A 14,232-nucleotide genomic window follows, 5' to 3' on the forward strand; every position below is an offset into this window, starting at 1 on the left:
AATGAGATACAGGGTAGAAGTATCATAGAATCAACCAGGTTGGAAGAGACCTCCAAGATCATCCAGTCCAACCTAGCACCCAGCCCTAGCCAGTCAACTAGACCATGGCACTAAGTGCCTCAGCCAGGCTTTTCTTCAACACCTCCAGGGATGGTGACTCCACCACCTCCCTGGGCAGCCCATTCCAATGCCAATCACTCTCTCTGGGAAGAACTTCCTCCTAACATCCAGCCTAGACTTCCCCTGGCACAACTTGAGACTGTGTCCCCTTGTTCTGTTGCTGGTTGCCTGGCAGAAGAGATCAACCCCCACCTGGCTACAGCCTCCCTTCAGGTAGTTGTAGACAGCAGTGAGGTCCCCCCTGAGCCTCCTCGTCTCCAGGCTAAACAACCCCAGTAGACATTGATAGCTGTGGTGAAGATAGCATTCTGGTGAATGGGTGAATAGTTTGTCAGAAATGGTATGCATAGTCTATGCTTATTTAATCCTTACACCAATATTTTGGAGATGGTATTGTCAGTAGGCAAGAAAACACAGCATATGGCAGCAAGAAAGGGATTATCTACCTTGTTGATGACAAATTATGGAATGCTTGATTCCCTTCTGGTTGATTGACCTCTCATGTTGTGTGAAGAAATATGTCAGTTTGTTTCTTCTTTAGAATCTATTTAAAGACAGAGGAATTTGTTGTGATTTCCTCCTTTTACCCTTCATAGACATAGAATGGTAGTTTTCCTTGTTCCGGGGGTTTGTAACTTCTGAGTAATCCTGGCTGCTGCTGGATGTGAATCCCATGGAAATCATCAGTCAGACAGACTGAAAAAACTGTCAGACAGGAAAATACTGCATTTCAGTACCTTTGAGGCTGTAAATCTTAGGATAATGTTGTCTGGTTTCTTGTAAACTTTATAGAAAAATAATTTTCTACTGTAATTTTACCTCTTCTGGCAGATAGCTTATTTGTCATGTTTATATTGCTGTTCTGGTCTAAAGCATAAGGAGAGGCTGAGGGAGCTGGGGGTGGGCAGCCTGCAGAAGAGGAGGCTCAGGGGGGACCTCACTGCTGTCTACAACTACCTGAAGGGAGGCTGTAGCCAGGTGGGGTTGGTCTCTTCTCCCAGACAACCACCAACAGAACAAGGGGACACAGTCTGAAGTTGTGCCAGGGGAGGTCTAGGCTGGATGTTAGGAGGAAGCTGTTGGCAGAGAGAGTGATTGACATTGGAAAGGGCTGCCCAGGGAGGTGGTGGAGTCACCATCCCTGGAGGTGTTGAAGCAAAGCCTGGATGAGGCACTTGGTGCCATGGTCTGGTTGACTGGCTAGGGCTGGGTGCTAGGTTGGACTGGGTGGTCTTGGAGGTCTCTTCCAAGCTGGTTGATTCTATGATTAGTAAAGAGTCAGAAAGCAGTAGCACCTCACCTTACAGAACTGAAATGAGTAAAAATACTCCTGTTATATTCTAGATGTAGCCCAGCATTTTAACAAAAATGTGTTGTTTCTTATTGCAGAGATCACTGATTTTTCTAATACTTGGGACAGATTCATTTTTTTGGTCAGTATCTGGCTTCTCTTAATGACCCTTTAAAACTGTCTTGGAGGGTGTGGATGTGACAGTTATTCACATCTAAATTTCAGGAGGTAGGCGTTTGATCTCTGGGAGTCAGGTGTTGCTTTTGTTGCTGTTTATGTTTTTAAAGATCCCAGGTTGAATGCTCAGAATCTGAAGTAAAATGAAACCATGTGTGTTATCCAGGAATTTACATAGTAAAAATTATATTAGACACGTGAAGTTTTCAGTGTACTTTGAAAATGCTCCATTAGTTGTGCAGACAACACAGCTGTCTAAACGAGTACTTTCACTGTGGTATATGGGGAAGTTGTGCAATTCCAGTGAATGTAGATGATGCGGTAACTATTGACTAAAATGACTTGTCTCATATTGGTAAAGAAATCTGGTTTGATAATCCCCAATTTTTTTTACTGGTCTAGAAATCTATAAATGTCTTAGCTTCATTCAAGGCATTGCAGCTGAAATATGCTCAGAAGCATGCTGTAGTCATCAGTTTAGAATCAGAAGACTGACAAACTGAAGAGACCTTTTGTTTTATCTGTCTAGTTTACCTGCTGTTAGAGGTGTTTTCTAGGTAAATAAAATATTCTGCTATTCTTTTATACAAATTACAGTATAGAAGATTGTATCCTATTCCAGTCAGATCCCATAAGAAAATTCTGATAGAACAACTCTTGCCAAGAAGAAAGTTAGTGACATAATAGTGCCAAACCAGCAAGTATTTCCTGAGAATTCCATCCTGCAGTTTTCAGTTTACTTTGTCAGGTAGAGTCCTATGAAATGGGCAACATTAGGGTAGACCTTACTGTAATACAGAAGCAAGTTACCCTCTCTCAGCTACTAATTTTATCATTTAAATGTATTATGCTTCTGGAGTTATTTCGTATTAAGGAAGAATTCTTCCCCGCATGTATAAAACACCTTCCCAAATACTGCTGAGGAAAGAGAGATGTACACATTTGTATCTGTAGCTGAAACAGCTGCAGGAAAATGGGGATTCTTGTTAGTGCTCCTATTACAGAGTTTTGCTTACTGATCTGGATGCACAGGTAAATAGGAAAAAACTCTTTTCTCAGTCAGTTGATCTTTTCAGTCCTGAGTCAGATTTCATTTCAAAACAGAGAGGGAGCATAGGCTGGGAGATTCTGGTACTGATTACAGATGTTCAGTTGTCAGAGGCAGGTTATTTTTAAAGATGTTTGATGTTTTGTCAATAATTACTCATCAGATCCATCTAAATATCTTCTGGTTTACTTGTTTGGATCTTATGTAGATTCCTAGGGAGATACCTACTAAATAATTTAAGCTGGTTTTAGTTTGACTACTGTCTCATTGCAACAAGGTTATTGCTGCGAGGTTTACTGTGTCATCAGTTTATGGATGCATGCATTAGTGCAAGCACACGTCCGTGCTTCATGAATATCAGCATCAGAATGAATTGGTTTATGGACTTTTCCTTTAGGATTCATTCAGTTAATTCATCATCCCCTTGCTAAGTTCAAGGTGATACAAATAATCATACATTTAGGGGCAGAATAATTTCATCTGAGTCGTAAGCTTACAGTTTATTCTTAGCAGCAGCTTTTTGCAGTCGATTTGAAGGCTCAAACCTCTGAATTAGCTGCAGCCTTTCAAAATGCACATCATTTGCTAGAGGGTCACGTGGTCAATGGGATGAAATATTTTTAGAACCAAACACATTGATTCAAACACAGCATCTCTTATCCCCTTCACAATCAAGTTTAGAAGTAACAACTCAAGAATAAGAGTTCCTTTCCCCCTTGTTTTGGTTCAGCCAGAGTTAGTGTGTGTTGTCAGTAGACCACCCGTGTCTAACCTGATGTTACAGGACATGTGCACACTGCTGCATCGAATGGCAGAATTTGTCTCTAACACGTAGAGTTGTTTTGACTGACTCTTGGTGATCATAGAATCAACCAGCTTGGAAGAGACCTCCAGGATCATCCAGTCCAACCTAGCACCCAGCCCTAGCTAGTCAACCAGACCATGGCACTAAGTGCCTCATCCAGGCTTTTCTTGAACACCTTCAGGGACGGTGACTCCACCACCTCCCTGGGCAGCCCATTCCAGTGCCAGTCTCTCTCTGGGAAGAACTTCCTCCTAACAGGTGCATTTAGAATAGATACAGGAATAAATCTTTTGTGCTGAGGGTGGTAAAACACTGGAACAAGTTGCCTAAAGAGGTGGTAGAAGGCCCATGCCTGGAAACATTCAAGGTCTGGCTGGCTGGATCTCTTGATTGACCCAATCTGGTTAAAGATGCCCCTGCTCACTGCAGATGAGTTGGACTAAATGATCTTTAAAGATCCCTTCCGACCCATTCTGTGAAATATGTGTCTATATTCTATCATACAGATGTAGCATTCCAATAATAGACCTATTTGAGTCTTGAGAAGTGTAACAAGTCCTATTCTCTGAAAGGAATTGTTTAAAATAGCGTAGGCTTTAAAACTGTGCCGAGCTTACTCCGTGATGATTTTCGTTTCTCACAAAAAATACTCTGAAGCCATAGTCTCTTCATTCTATCATTTGATTTCTCAGCAACTCCAGTCTCTTTTATGCATTGTAAGAATTTGGGTATTTGCAAATAGGTGGGAAGTTTATCTTTATTAAGGATAATTCTACTACTTTAAATGTAGATCCCCAAATCCAATTTTCAAGTTGTGATTGATCTTCAGAGGTACCATAGTAATTAAAAAGAAGCTTTAGATTTATGCCATAGGAATGATTTTCTTTTTACTTTGTTAAAGTTACTTTTGAGTCTTAGCAAGAGTAAAAATTGGATAGAACAGCTTCCCAAGAATACTGCAGAAATAAAGCTTTGCTTTAAATGCATCTCAATATATACATCTTTGCTCATGAGGGAAACCTCTCAGCTCTGCTGAGATGATGAAGGCTGTCACCAGGTTTATATGCTTGTCAGAACCTTTCCTTAAGCTTCTGGAAATTAAAATGGTTACAGGACTGGAATTGGATAAAATAGAGTATGCATGAGAAGAAGCTGTCCTGGGCCTAACTGTGGCAGTCACAATACCCTGTTACACAATATTTATATAACTCCTGGCTGTACTGTCTAATAAAAATGATCCTGAAAGCCTTATTTTATAAGCTGTGCATGTGTATAATACACAATGTACTTTATTCATATGCCAAAGATATGCAGGCAAATTATCTACTATCAGCATAAGTCTCTTTTAATAATTTAAGCCCTTAATCTTCTATAGTGTTTTCTCTTGCACACACTCTCTCTGTGTACGTCTCACCAGCTCTGTAGCTGTGTGGGAGCTGCTGTTCACACAACCTGATTTCAACACCAAAATGCTGTTTCTTCCTAGAAATAGTTACTACTTTAATAGCCAAAGTGTCACCAATTCCTGTAGGTGGAGTCTGATGGGAAGAATTAGAGCAGATTGGCCATTTAAAAGAGAGACTGTGTAATTGGTCTGCTTGAGAGTTTTGAAATTAGGGTGGGGAGAGGGAGCATTATTACAATAAAAGATTTTACGTCATTAAGATTTACCAATTTAATCAGGTATATACCCAGGTTATCAGCTCTCTTGCCCATAATCTCTTAGTTTTCACTAAGCAATGTAGGAGCCTGGAGAATTGGGGAGTTTCATATCTGTATGTGTCATTGACAGCCTGGAAGAGAAGGACATATGCACTAGATCTGCCAGCAGAGCCTCAGCGATATTTTTACCCTGTAGCTTTTAGCTCCTATGCTAAATCTCATCCCATGGCTGCCTACATAAACTAAGGCTTTCTGGTAGGATACTTCAGCTATTAGGGAAATAATTTTAAAACCATTTGCAGTAGACCTGGTAAGGAGCTTGGAACCATTAAATAATGGAAGAACATTTCAAAGGTATGCTACCTGTGTTGATTTAATTGATCACTGTCATTGTAAGTGACAAATGTTGCTATAATCTGAATTATTCTTTACTAGATTTTTTTTTTCTTCTTTATTGCAGGTTTAAGATTTTTAAGAGCCCTTAGGCTGATACAGTTTTCAGAAATTTTGCAGTTTCTGAATATTCTTAAAACAAGGTAAGACCTTTTCTCCTGTACTGAGTTAGTTGCATTGGTGACAACATGAATCGTTTAGGTTATTGTTAAATTGAAGTGCTTGACTGTGTGCTGATAAATTAAAAGCAAAATGAATTACAGAGCTCTGCACTGATTAACTATTGCTTCTTTCCATGAAATCAGTCCATATTCTGCTGCCTTAGAAAAGCAAAAATAAAAATTGATTGAACAGAATACAGTTAGAAAGTATTTTGAGAAATAATCACTGTGGCCTCTTTGGTTTGGGTTTGTTGTTTTTAACTGAGCAGCCTTCTTCAACAAAACCTATCAAAAATTAATTTTACACTGAACTATCTTAAGATTGCAATAGTTGTAATTAGCATTTATTTAATTTCTGTACTCCCAAGGAACTTTCTGGCTTTCACTGATGCTGTGGGCTATTAATTCACAACAGTTGTGCAGAAGCAGCACACAGAGTTGTGAACAACCGCACACAGTTGTGAACAAAAAGATAACTTGGAAGAAAATAAATGAGAACTGTCCCATGCTTTGCAGCTGAGGACACATTGCCTTTCATCATTCCTTAAAATGCTCTAGGTGAAGTATTCAATTCAGCTTCCAATAATTACTGTAAACTCAGTTCCACTCTGAAATCCTAGGCTCTCGTCACCAGTTGATGATGCATATATAAGGGGTTTATAAGCAAGCAACTCCCTTTACTTGCCGTATGAATTGGTAGTGATGGGGAAGTAGATCCTTGAGATTGTGCACCCTCAAGGTAAACAGCTGTTTCTTCAACCCTTGGAGCTATTCTTTTAGCTGCAAAACTCTCACACTATCTGTCTTCACCTGTGTGACTGTAATGAATCCAGTTCTTGTCAAATAAAGCAATCAAAGTATATACAGGAAGATGCAGTGCAGTAGCTAAGAATACTACCAGGATGTTAAAAGAGAGTAATTTGTGCAGGAGCTTAGAATATTCAGTGAGTTTGCAGTTAGCAGACAGAACCACCTCACCAAAAGAAATGCCAGTCAATAGTGAAGTCACATCAACTGAAAGGATTTTGGATAAAGGCTAAAACCTCCCTCAGGAGTGTTGGATTTATAGACTTCAAGATGCAAAGGTGAAAGAATACCTCATTAGTCACATTCACTGTATTCAGAGCTAGCTTATTGAAGGCTGACCTGTTCAAATACAATTTCTCTGCTGCAAAATTTACTCCCAGTTTAGATATCAGCATCTCCATGATTCTTTATATGAATGTCTAAATATCTGTAAGCTTCAAATGTTGATATCAGGAAGCCTGTAAAGTTTTCTTAGGTTACTGTAAAGCTTTCTTACCTGACTCTGTCAGTTTGCTCGATTGACCCCAGAAGATAATCACTATTTATCTATATTAAAACCCATCTGTGCTTCAAAAGATATTTTTATGTCTCTCCCTATTCCTGCTTTTTCAATAGAGGGACATATCAGCTCTGGTTTGTACCTGAATTAGGAACTATAAAGTTTCATAAAAGGTTGTTTTTTTTGTTTCAAATGGATGAGTCAAATTAAATCAACAGAACAATGTTTACTTTAGAAAAATTCTAGTTACACCAGACTAATTTGACCGTGTGAGTGCCTTGGGTTTTATTTATTGCCTTGCATGAGTTTTAGAAAGCAAAACAATGAAGAACTCATTCCTGCTGCTGCTAACCTCAAAAAGAAATTTCCTTGTCAACATATTCTTGTGTATCACCACAAACAAGGTTCTTGTGCTGGGTATGCTTTCTCTGTTACAGTACTCAACTACTTTTTAATTGAGAGTTTCTATTTCTTCTCAACAACAACAACAACAAAAAGAATGATAATTGTTATTAATGAAGAATCTGTAGTGTAATTTTGCAAGAGTTAGAACAGTTCAAGTAGTAATCACAGTGAATTTGTTTTTAATTCAATAAAAATGACTAAATTCAAGCAGTAATTTCAGTTACATACAATGGTCTTAAACTGATATTATTACCTTAAACTCCAATACTGTGTTGTATACTTTTGACCAGCTATTGCAACATTGTGTGGCTCAGGGATGGGTTAAAAAACATATAGCATCAAGATATATTAGCATTTCATGCAATTTATCTTTAAGAATTTAGCAAAATTTTCAAGGGAATATTCTGTTTGTGAGCATAAAGACCAAAAAATAAGGTCAAGGTTTGAACTACTGAAAAGAGAGCAAATGAAATACCTTGTTACTAGCTCTGAAGTGATAGATGGAAAAAAAAGTACACTTTTTATTGTTTGAAATATTTGGCAAGAGATGTTTATATGAGAAGAATAGGGAACTAATTCAACTAGAGGCATTTCAGTGCGCATGGTATAGATCATAGAATCAACCAGGTTGGAAGAGACCTCCAAGAGCATCCAGTCCAACCTAGCACCCAGCCCTAGCCAGTCAACTAGACCATGGCACTAAGGGCCTCATCCAGTCTTTTCTTGAACACCTCCAGGGACGGTGACTCCACCACCTCCCTGGGCAGCCCATTCCAATGCCAATCACTCTCTCTGCCAACAACTTCCTCCTAACATCCAGCCTAGACTTCCCTTGGCACAACTTGAGACTGTGTCCCTTGTTCTATTGCTGGTTGTCTGGGAGAAGAGACCAACCCCCACCTGGCTACAACCTCCCTTTAGGTAGTTGCAGACAGCAATGATGACAAGTAATCACTGAGAAGATGAGTTAGGTTATAAATGGTACTGCTGTGTTTTTTAATATTCTGTGTAATTAAATAAGAAATTTTGTCTTCCTTTCCCTTTCACCTTAATAAAGAAATTATTTCATTCTAAGAATTATTCCTGGAATTAGTGACAGAGCTATGAGGATGAATGGAGCACATATTGTTTAAGCAATAGGTAGAAAAGCCATTCCAAACACTGGAATCCAAGGAAAGAGATGAAAGGATGCAAAAATAGAGTCAGTGAGGAGATTAGCATGGGAAAGTTAAGATAATTATTAAAATACCTGAAAAAAAATCTTAATTATGTTTGAAAACAACCACTAAGTCAAAATTTTAGAATGTCATATTAAAAGACTGTACTCTGCCAAGGATCTGTATGCTTCCCCAATTTGAAATGAGATCTGTTTTACTCAATGGTTTTTTTTTTCCTCCTCTGCTTGATGGAATAGAAGAAATGGTGTGGTGTTCAGTCAGAAATTTCCTTCACTGTTCTCTGATGTTCCAAACAAAACTACAGAGGCTTAGGCAGGACTCACAGTAAGGGATTTTGTACAGATGCTGGAAAAAGCTTAAAGAGGAGGAAAATTTTGTGACTAATCCTTCATCTATATTTAGACTCCGACAGAATGAGAGGGAGTATTTCATAGAGGAGAAATAAGCTACAATGCTCAATGAATCTGCAAAACCTGTGCAAAATAAGTAATGTAAATGTTTATTCTTAATGGCTGTTGTCATTTACTTGTATTACACTAATATGTGGAGACTGACATGTTATTTGTAACAGGAGCCTCTCCTAGGTTCAGGTGGATGATATTTAGTCTGTAATAATGGAGCTTTAGAATACAATAGAATCAAGCAGGTTGGAAGAGACCTCCAAGATCTTCCAGTCCAACCTAGCACCCAGCCCTGTCCAGTCAAATAGACCATGGCACTAAGTGCCTCATGCAGGCTTTTCTTGAACACCTCCAGGCACAGCCACTCCACCACCTCCCTGGGCAGCCCATTCCAATGCCAATCACTCTCTCTGGCAACAACTTCCTCCTAACATCCAGCCTAGACTTCCCTTGGCACAACTTGAGACTGTGTCCCCTTGTTCTGTTGGAGGTGTTTGTCACGGAAGGTAGTTTGGGAGGTTGTGGGGAAAATACTCGAAGGCTCACTTGTGGATTTCAAGCGATTTATTGCTCAAACACGGAGATCCCCTCCCGAACTAAATTCCCCACCTGAGTTCTTTTAGGATTGAAGTTGTAGAATAACAGTTCAGAAAATAGCAGATAAAGGAGAGTCTGTGATTTCTTTAGAGTTCTTTTGAGTCTTTAAAGTTACTCAGTCTTTAGGTGAGGAGTTCTTTCTTTGGTTTACTCACGATTCAGCGGTTCAGATTAGCAGGGTTCGAGGTTTGGGCGGTGTCCCTTTGTTCGTCAGGATCGGGCCCAAGCAGCTTCAGGCCTCTGCGGGCCCCTCGTCGGGCAGGGCCGATCAGGAACGTGAGGGCACCGCGGCAGGAACGAGGCAGGCAGGCAGGCGAGCGAGCGAGCAGGTAGGAGCAGGTACCAGCAAGCTCAAGCAAGCAAGCAAGCTTCGATCCAGGCAGGCACACCATTTATAATGTTCAAAAGAGGTGTAACCCTCCAGTCCAAGCTATTTTACGTTATTCTTACAGATTGGCACAAAATTACAATTAACCTATACAATTGGACAGTCCTTACCAAAACAACCTGTAGGACCACCCAAAGCTCGGCCCAGCAGCAGGTGCTCAGTGTGCATGGGAACCAAGGCCAAAAGTTGGAAAACAAGGCCCATGTTTACCTTTTACCTCCTCTAGGGAGGAAACTTCTCATGGGACTGGAAGATTGTTTTGGTTTTACGATGCTTCTGGCTTAAAATGTGAGACACTGCAACTTTTACAACAGGGAGGCCTGCTAAGGGCTTCTGCTACCCTCCATGACAGTGTTCAAGCAAAGCCTGGCTGAGGCACTCTGTGGCATGGTCTGGTTGAGTGGCTAGGGCTGGGTGCTAGGTTGGACTGGATGATCTTGGAGGTCTCTTCCAACCTGGTTGATTCTATGATTCTACGCTCCTCATAAGATTTCTTTTCAAGGCCCTTCACCAGCTTAGTTGCTCTTTGGTACACTGCAGCATCTCAATGTCCTCCTTGTAGTGAGTGGCCCAAAAATGAACATGGCACACAGTTCAGACTAAACATGAGTTTGCAAAGTTTGGCTAATGTGTGTGTGTGTGTGTGTGTATATGTGTGTGTGTGTGTGTGGTTACATATATACAAATAATGAGAAAATAGAAATTTTCATTTAAGAAATGAATGTCAAATATCAAATCCTCTGTCTTCACTTGAATTCCCACAAAGAAGTCTGTAGGAGTTCAAGTGAGCAGAATGGCAGAAATTACCGAGACCTTCACACAGGAACTGTAAAGTGCCTAAGTTATTTAGTTTGGGAGTCATCTTCTTTTTCATTCTTAACAATGTGGCTTTTACAGAGTGGCTGTGGTAGCTCAGGAGTTGTTTGCTGTAAGTGCAGGAAAATAGTCTTACTGTGTGGTCATGGTTGCAACTGTTAGCATGTGGCAAGTATCCAACAAGAACAACCTCTTGTGATTATTGTTTAAAGCCTCTGCACATCTGGGGTCAAAAGCCCAAAGAACAGAGAAGAATCCTATGAAAAGTGAAAAAGTCTTTTAAAGTCAGTCAGTGTTCAGCAGCTAGCATTGATTGGCATTGCTCAGTTTAATTCACTGGACCTGCAAGCATGAAGGTTTACATGAAACTAATTGTTGAAGTGTATAGTAATGACAAATAAGATGAGTGTACTCATTATGGATGAAAAAGTGCTATTCATTTCTATTTCTTTGATTATGAATAGATGTAGCTAAGGTTTCTTTTTCTCTTACTGCACTCAAAAGCAGTGGGATTTTCTTCTCAAGCTACCTATGCAAATGTGATCTCTTCAAGGACAAAAGAATACATATTTTGCACAAGCTTCTGATTAATTTTTTCAGGGAGCCTGCTCTTCTTCATAAATCATCATCAGAGTCTTTGAGTCTAAAGTGTGCATTCGTATACAGCTACGTAATAACAGTGTGTGATGAATTACAGGCTGAAGTTCCCGTTACCAGAAACTAACCTGGGTTTTGTTTGCTTTCAGTAATTCCATCAAGCTAGTGAATCTGTGCTCTATATTTATCAGCACGTGGCTGACAGCAGCTGGGTTCATACATTTGGTAAGTGTCTTTGAGGATACTTCCTCGGCTGTTTCTTGTGAATCATCTGCTCTCTTGAGCTGCTTTATTACATGAATTTGCCATGCTCTGGATAATCCCAGAACAGAGGCTACAATCAAAGAGACATCACAGCTGCCCAAATTTTAGGCTTCTATTCAAAACTGATTCTGAACAGTAATACATCATTAACCTCAGTGATAAAATATGAACCTTGGAACTATTGGAACTTCTTGATCAATTACAAAGTACCAGTAGATGGCAACGTTTCCTAAACAACTGCTTGGAGTGCTTCCTGGAAGGGGATGGCAGAACTGAAGTTATACTGAGGGACTCGATGGTTGTGGCAGAAGAAAGCAGTTCTGTTGTATTTCCAGTAGTAATGGGGTGGATAATGCTGTAGACAGAAATTTTTGTAGCGGTGATTTCCTTCACTTCCGTTTTTAAATCCCAAATCTTTTTGGTGTGGCTTTCAGTTTCACTTCACTAATAACATGTACTTTTGTACTAGGTTTTGTTCTGCACTTAACAATACCTGGAAAATCCCAGTTAGATAGTGTAAAAGCCTACATGAATTCATAAATATGAATATACCTATGTAGGTAATTATGGGTAATGTCAGTTATGTATTTTAAGCCTTATAACCTAGTAGTTTTTAATGCTTAAGGTGGTAAAGTGTTTGTCCTTTAAGTACATTTTATGATCAGCTTAGAATCAGGAAAATGTCAAGCTGCTGGCAGTGCTAACTTATTTAGGAATGATTTTGGGCTAATAGTGTAATTTAATGTTATTGATGTTTAGTCCTGAGCAATTTCATTGACTTCACTTGAATTACCTTGAGCTGCATCCAGACAGAAAAGATTAAATTCAGAATGTTTATCTTCTTCTTGTGCCAGGCAGTCATTTAATTTTTGCTCTTAGAAAGTTGCACTGGAATTTTGTGTGTTTAATTTATGATCTATTTCTCATTCATAGATAACCACATTTTTGCACTTGACAGACACATCTTTCTCTATTTTTAAACAACAACCCAAAAGACATGATAATTTTATTTTCTAAGGCTTGGATTGTGGTGGGTTTTGATCAGTTGGATGGGTTGGGGTTTTTTTTCTTGTTGGATTTGGGGGTTTGGGGAATTCTTTGGTTGGTTGGGGTTTTGGGTTTTATTTATTGTTGTTGTAGGGGCTTTTTTGTTTTGTTTTAATTAAGCTTCTCTGTTCTTGCATAAGTAGGAATCAAACTTTCTCTACTGTAGGAATCAAACTTTCTACTATGAAAAGTATTTTAGAGCACCTGCTCCTTTTCCACTGATAAATTTATGTCTTTGTTACATAAAACAGTGTGCTTCTTGGAAAAGAAGTAGTTACTACGGAATGTAGCATGTCACTAATGACTTGAATAACTAAATAATGCTTTAAGTTAGAAGCAATAATTACATTACAAGTAAAATTGACACTTTAGAAGTTCCAAAGAAGTTGTTATAAAATGAATTTACCTATCTGTATTAGTAAGTTATATTATTTAGTGGTGCATGGAAAAGCTAACTCTCATACATAGTGAGAGTGGTAAGGCTATGTATTTTGGTTGAAGGACTATAGTGCTATGGTTGGGATGGAGTTAGATGCTGTATTTGTTCAAAATAAACTGTAGGAAAGTGTCCAGAGTTTATATTGCATGCCAGATGCACAAATGCATACATCAGTAGAAAGAATTTGTGGTATGACTCTGTCAATTAATCATGTGTTTTCTTGTATAATTTAGGTGGAGAACTCAGGGGATCCATGGGAAAATTTCCAAAATAATCAACCACTGACATACTGGGAATGTGTTTATTTACTGATGGTCACAATGTCCACTGTTGGCTACGGAGATGTTTATGCAAAAACAACACTTGGGCGCCTTTTCATGGTCTTCTTCATCCTTGGGGGATTGGTAAAAACTCTTTTTTGAATTATTAATCATAGTTATTATTATTCCAGTTACCTTAGTAGTTGATCCTATCCAGCTCAATCCTGGATTAGTGAATTACAATTAATTATAAAACATTTAAATATGTTTAATATGCTGTAGTTGATTTGGCTTTTTCTTCTGTAGCGAAATATTTTGGCAGAGCTTGTGAAATTAGCCCAGTTTAGTAAAGTCAGACTTATTCTAATCCATTTAAATGAGTAATGCATGTGAATACATAAAGTGCTTTAATATTTCAACTTAATAGTGTTATTTGTAATGTAGTACATGTAGTGGTTGTAGTGCATTTTTTGGAGGCTGCTATTGATACTTAAAGGCACTTTGCGGTTTCAGATGTCCTACCCTCCCTTCTGTGTTCCTTCCCGGAATTCCAACAAACACTGTGGCTTTGGACTGCCTTAAAGAGCAGCTTGTCTGATCAAAATGATGGCAAACTGCATCAGCTTTAATTTCAGACATCCTTTCATGTCATGTAGGCACAATTTGAACTCACAAATTGTCATGTGGCCATAACCAGTATCCTTTCCTGTCACCAAATTCTCGTCCTTTGTACATAACACAAAAGTTACAAATTGCTTTATGTCAACTTTTGTATTATTTGTCATTGTTTGTAATATTGTAGGACCTGTGGTAATATTATTCTCTAAACCAGCAGGCTTTATTTTAATATTTACACTGTGCAAGGTAAGTGCTTTAG

At 38.9% G+C, this 14,232-nt stretch overlaps 1 protein-coding gene across 30 annotated transcripts in view; it reads left to right on the forward strand.

Moving 5' to 3' along the window:
* The window catches only part of KCNMA1 (potassium calcium-activated channel subfamily M alpha 1), a 416,512-nt gene that overhangs the window by 236,672 nt on the left and 165,608 nt on the right, over positions 1-14,232 (forward strand). For all 30 annotated transcript variants that reach the window (XM_064145471.1, XM_064145472.1, XM_064145474.1 and 27 more), the window contains exons 6-8: positions 5,564-5,639; positions 11,495-11,570; positions 13,329-13,499. In XM_064145471.1, the coding sequence (XP_064001541.1) occupies positions 5,564-5,639; positions 11,495-11,570; positions 13,329-13,499 (323 nt within the window). The remainder of the gene's footprint in view (positions 1-5,563; positions 5,640-11,494; positions 11,571-13,328; positions 13,500-14,232) is intronic.

Source organism: Pogoniulus pusillus, chromosome 6 (assembly GCF_015220805.1).
Source record: "Pogoniulus pusillus isolate bPogPus1 chromosome 6, bPogPus1.pri, whole genome shotgun sequence".
NCBI classification, from domain to species: Eukaryota; Metazoa; Chordata; class Aves; order Piciformes; family Lybiidae; genus Pogoniulus; species Pogoniulus pusillus.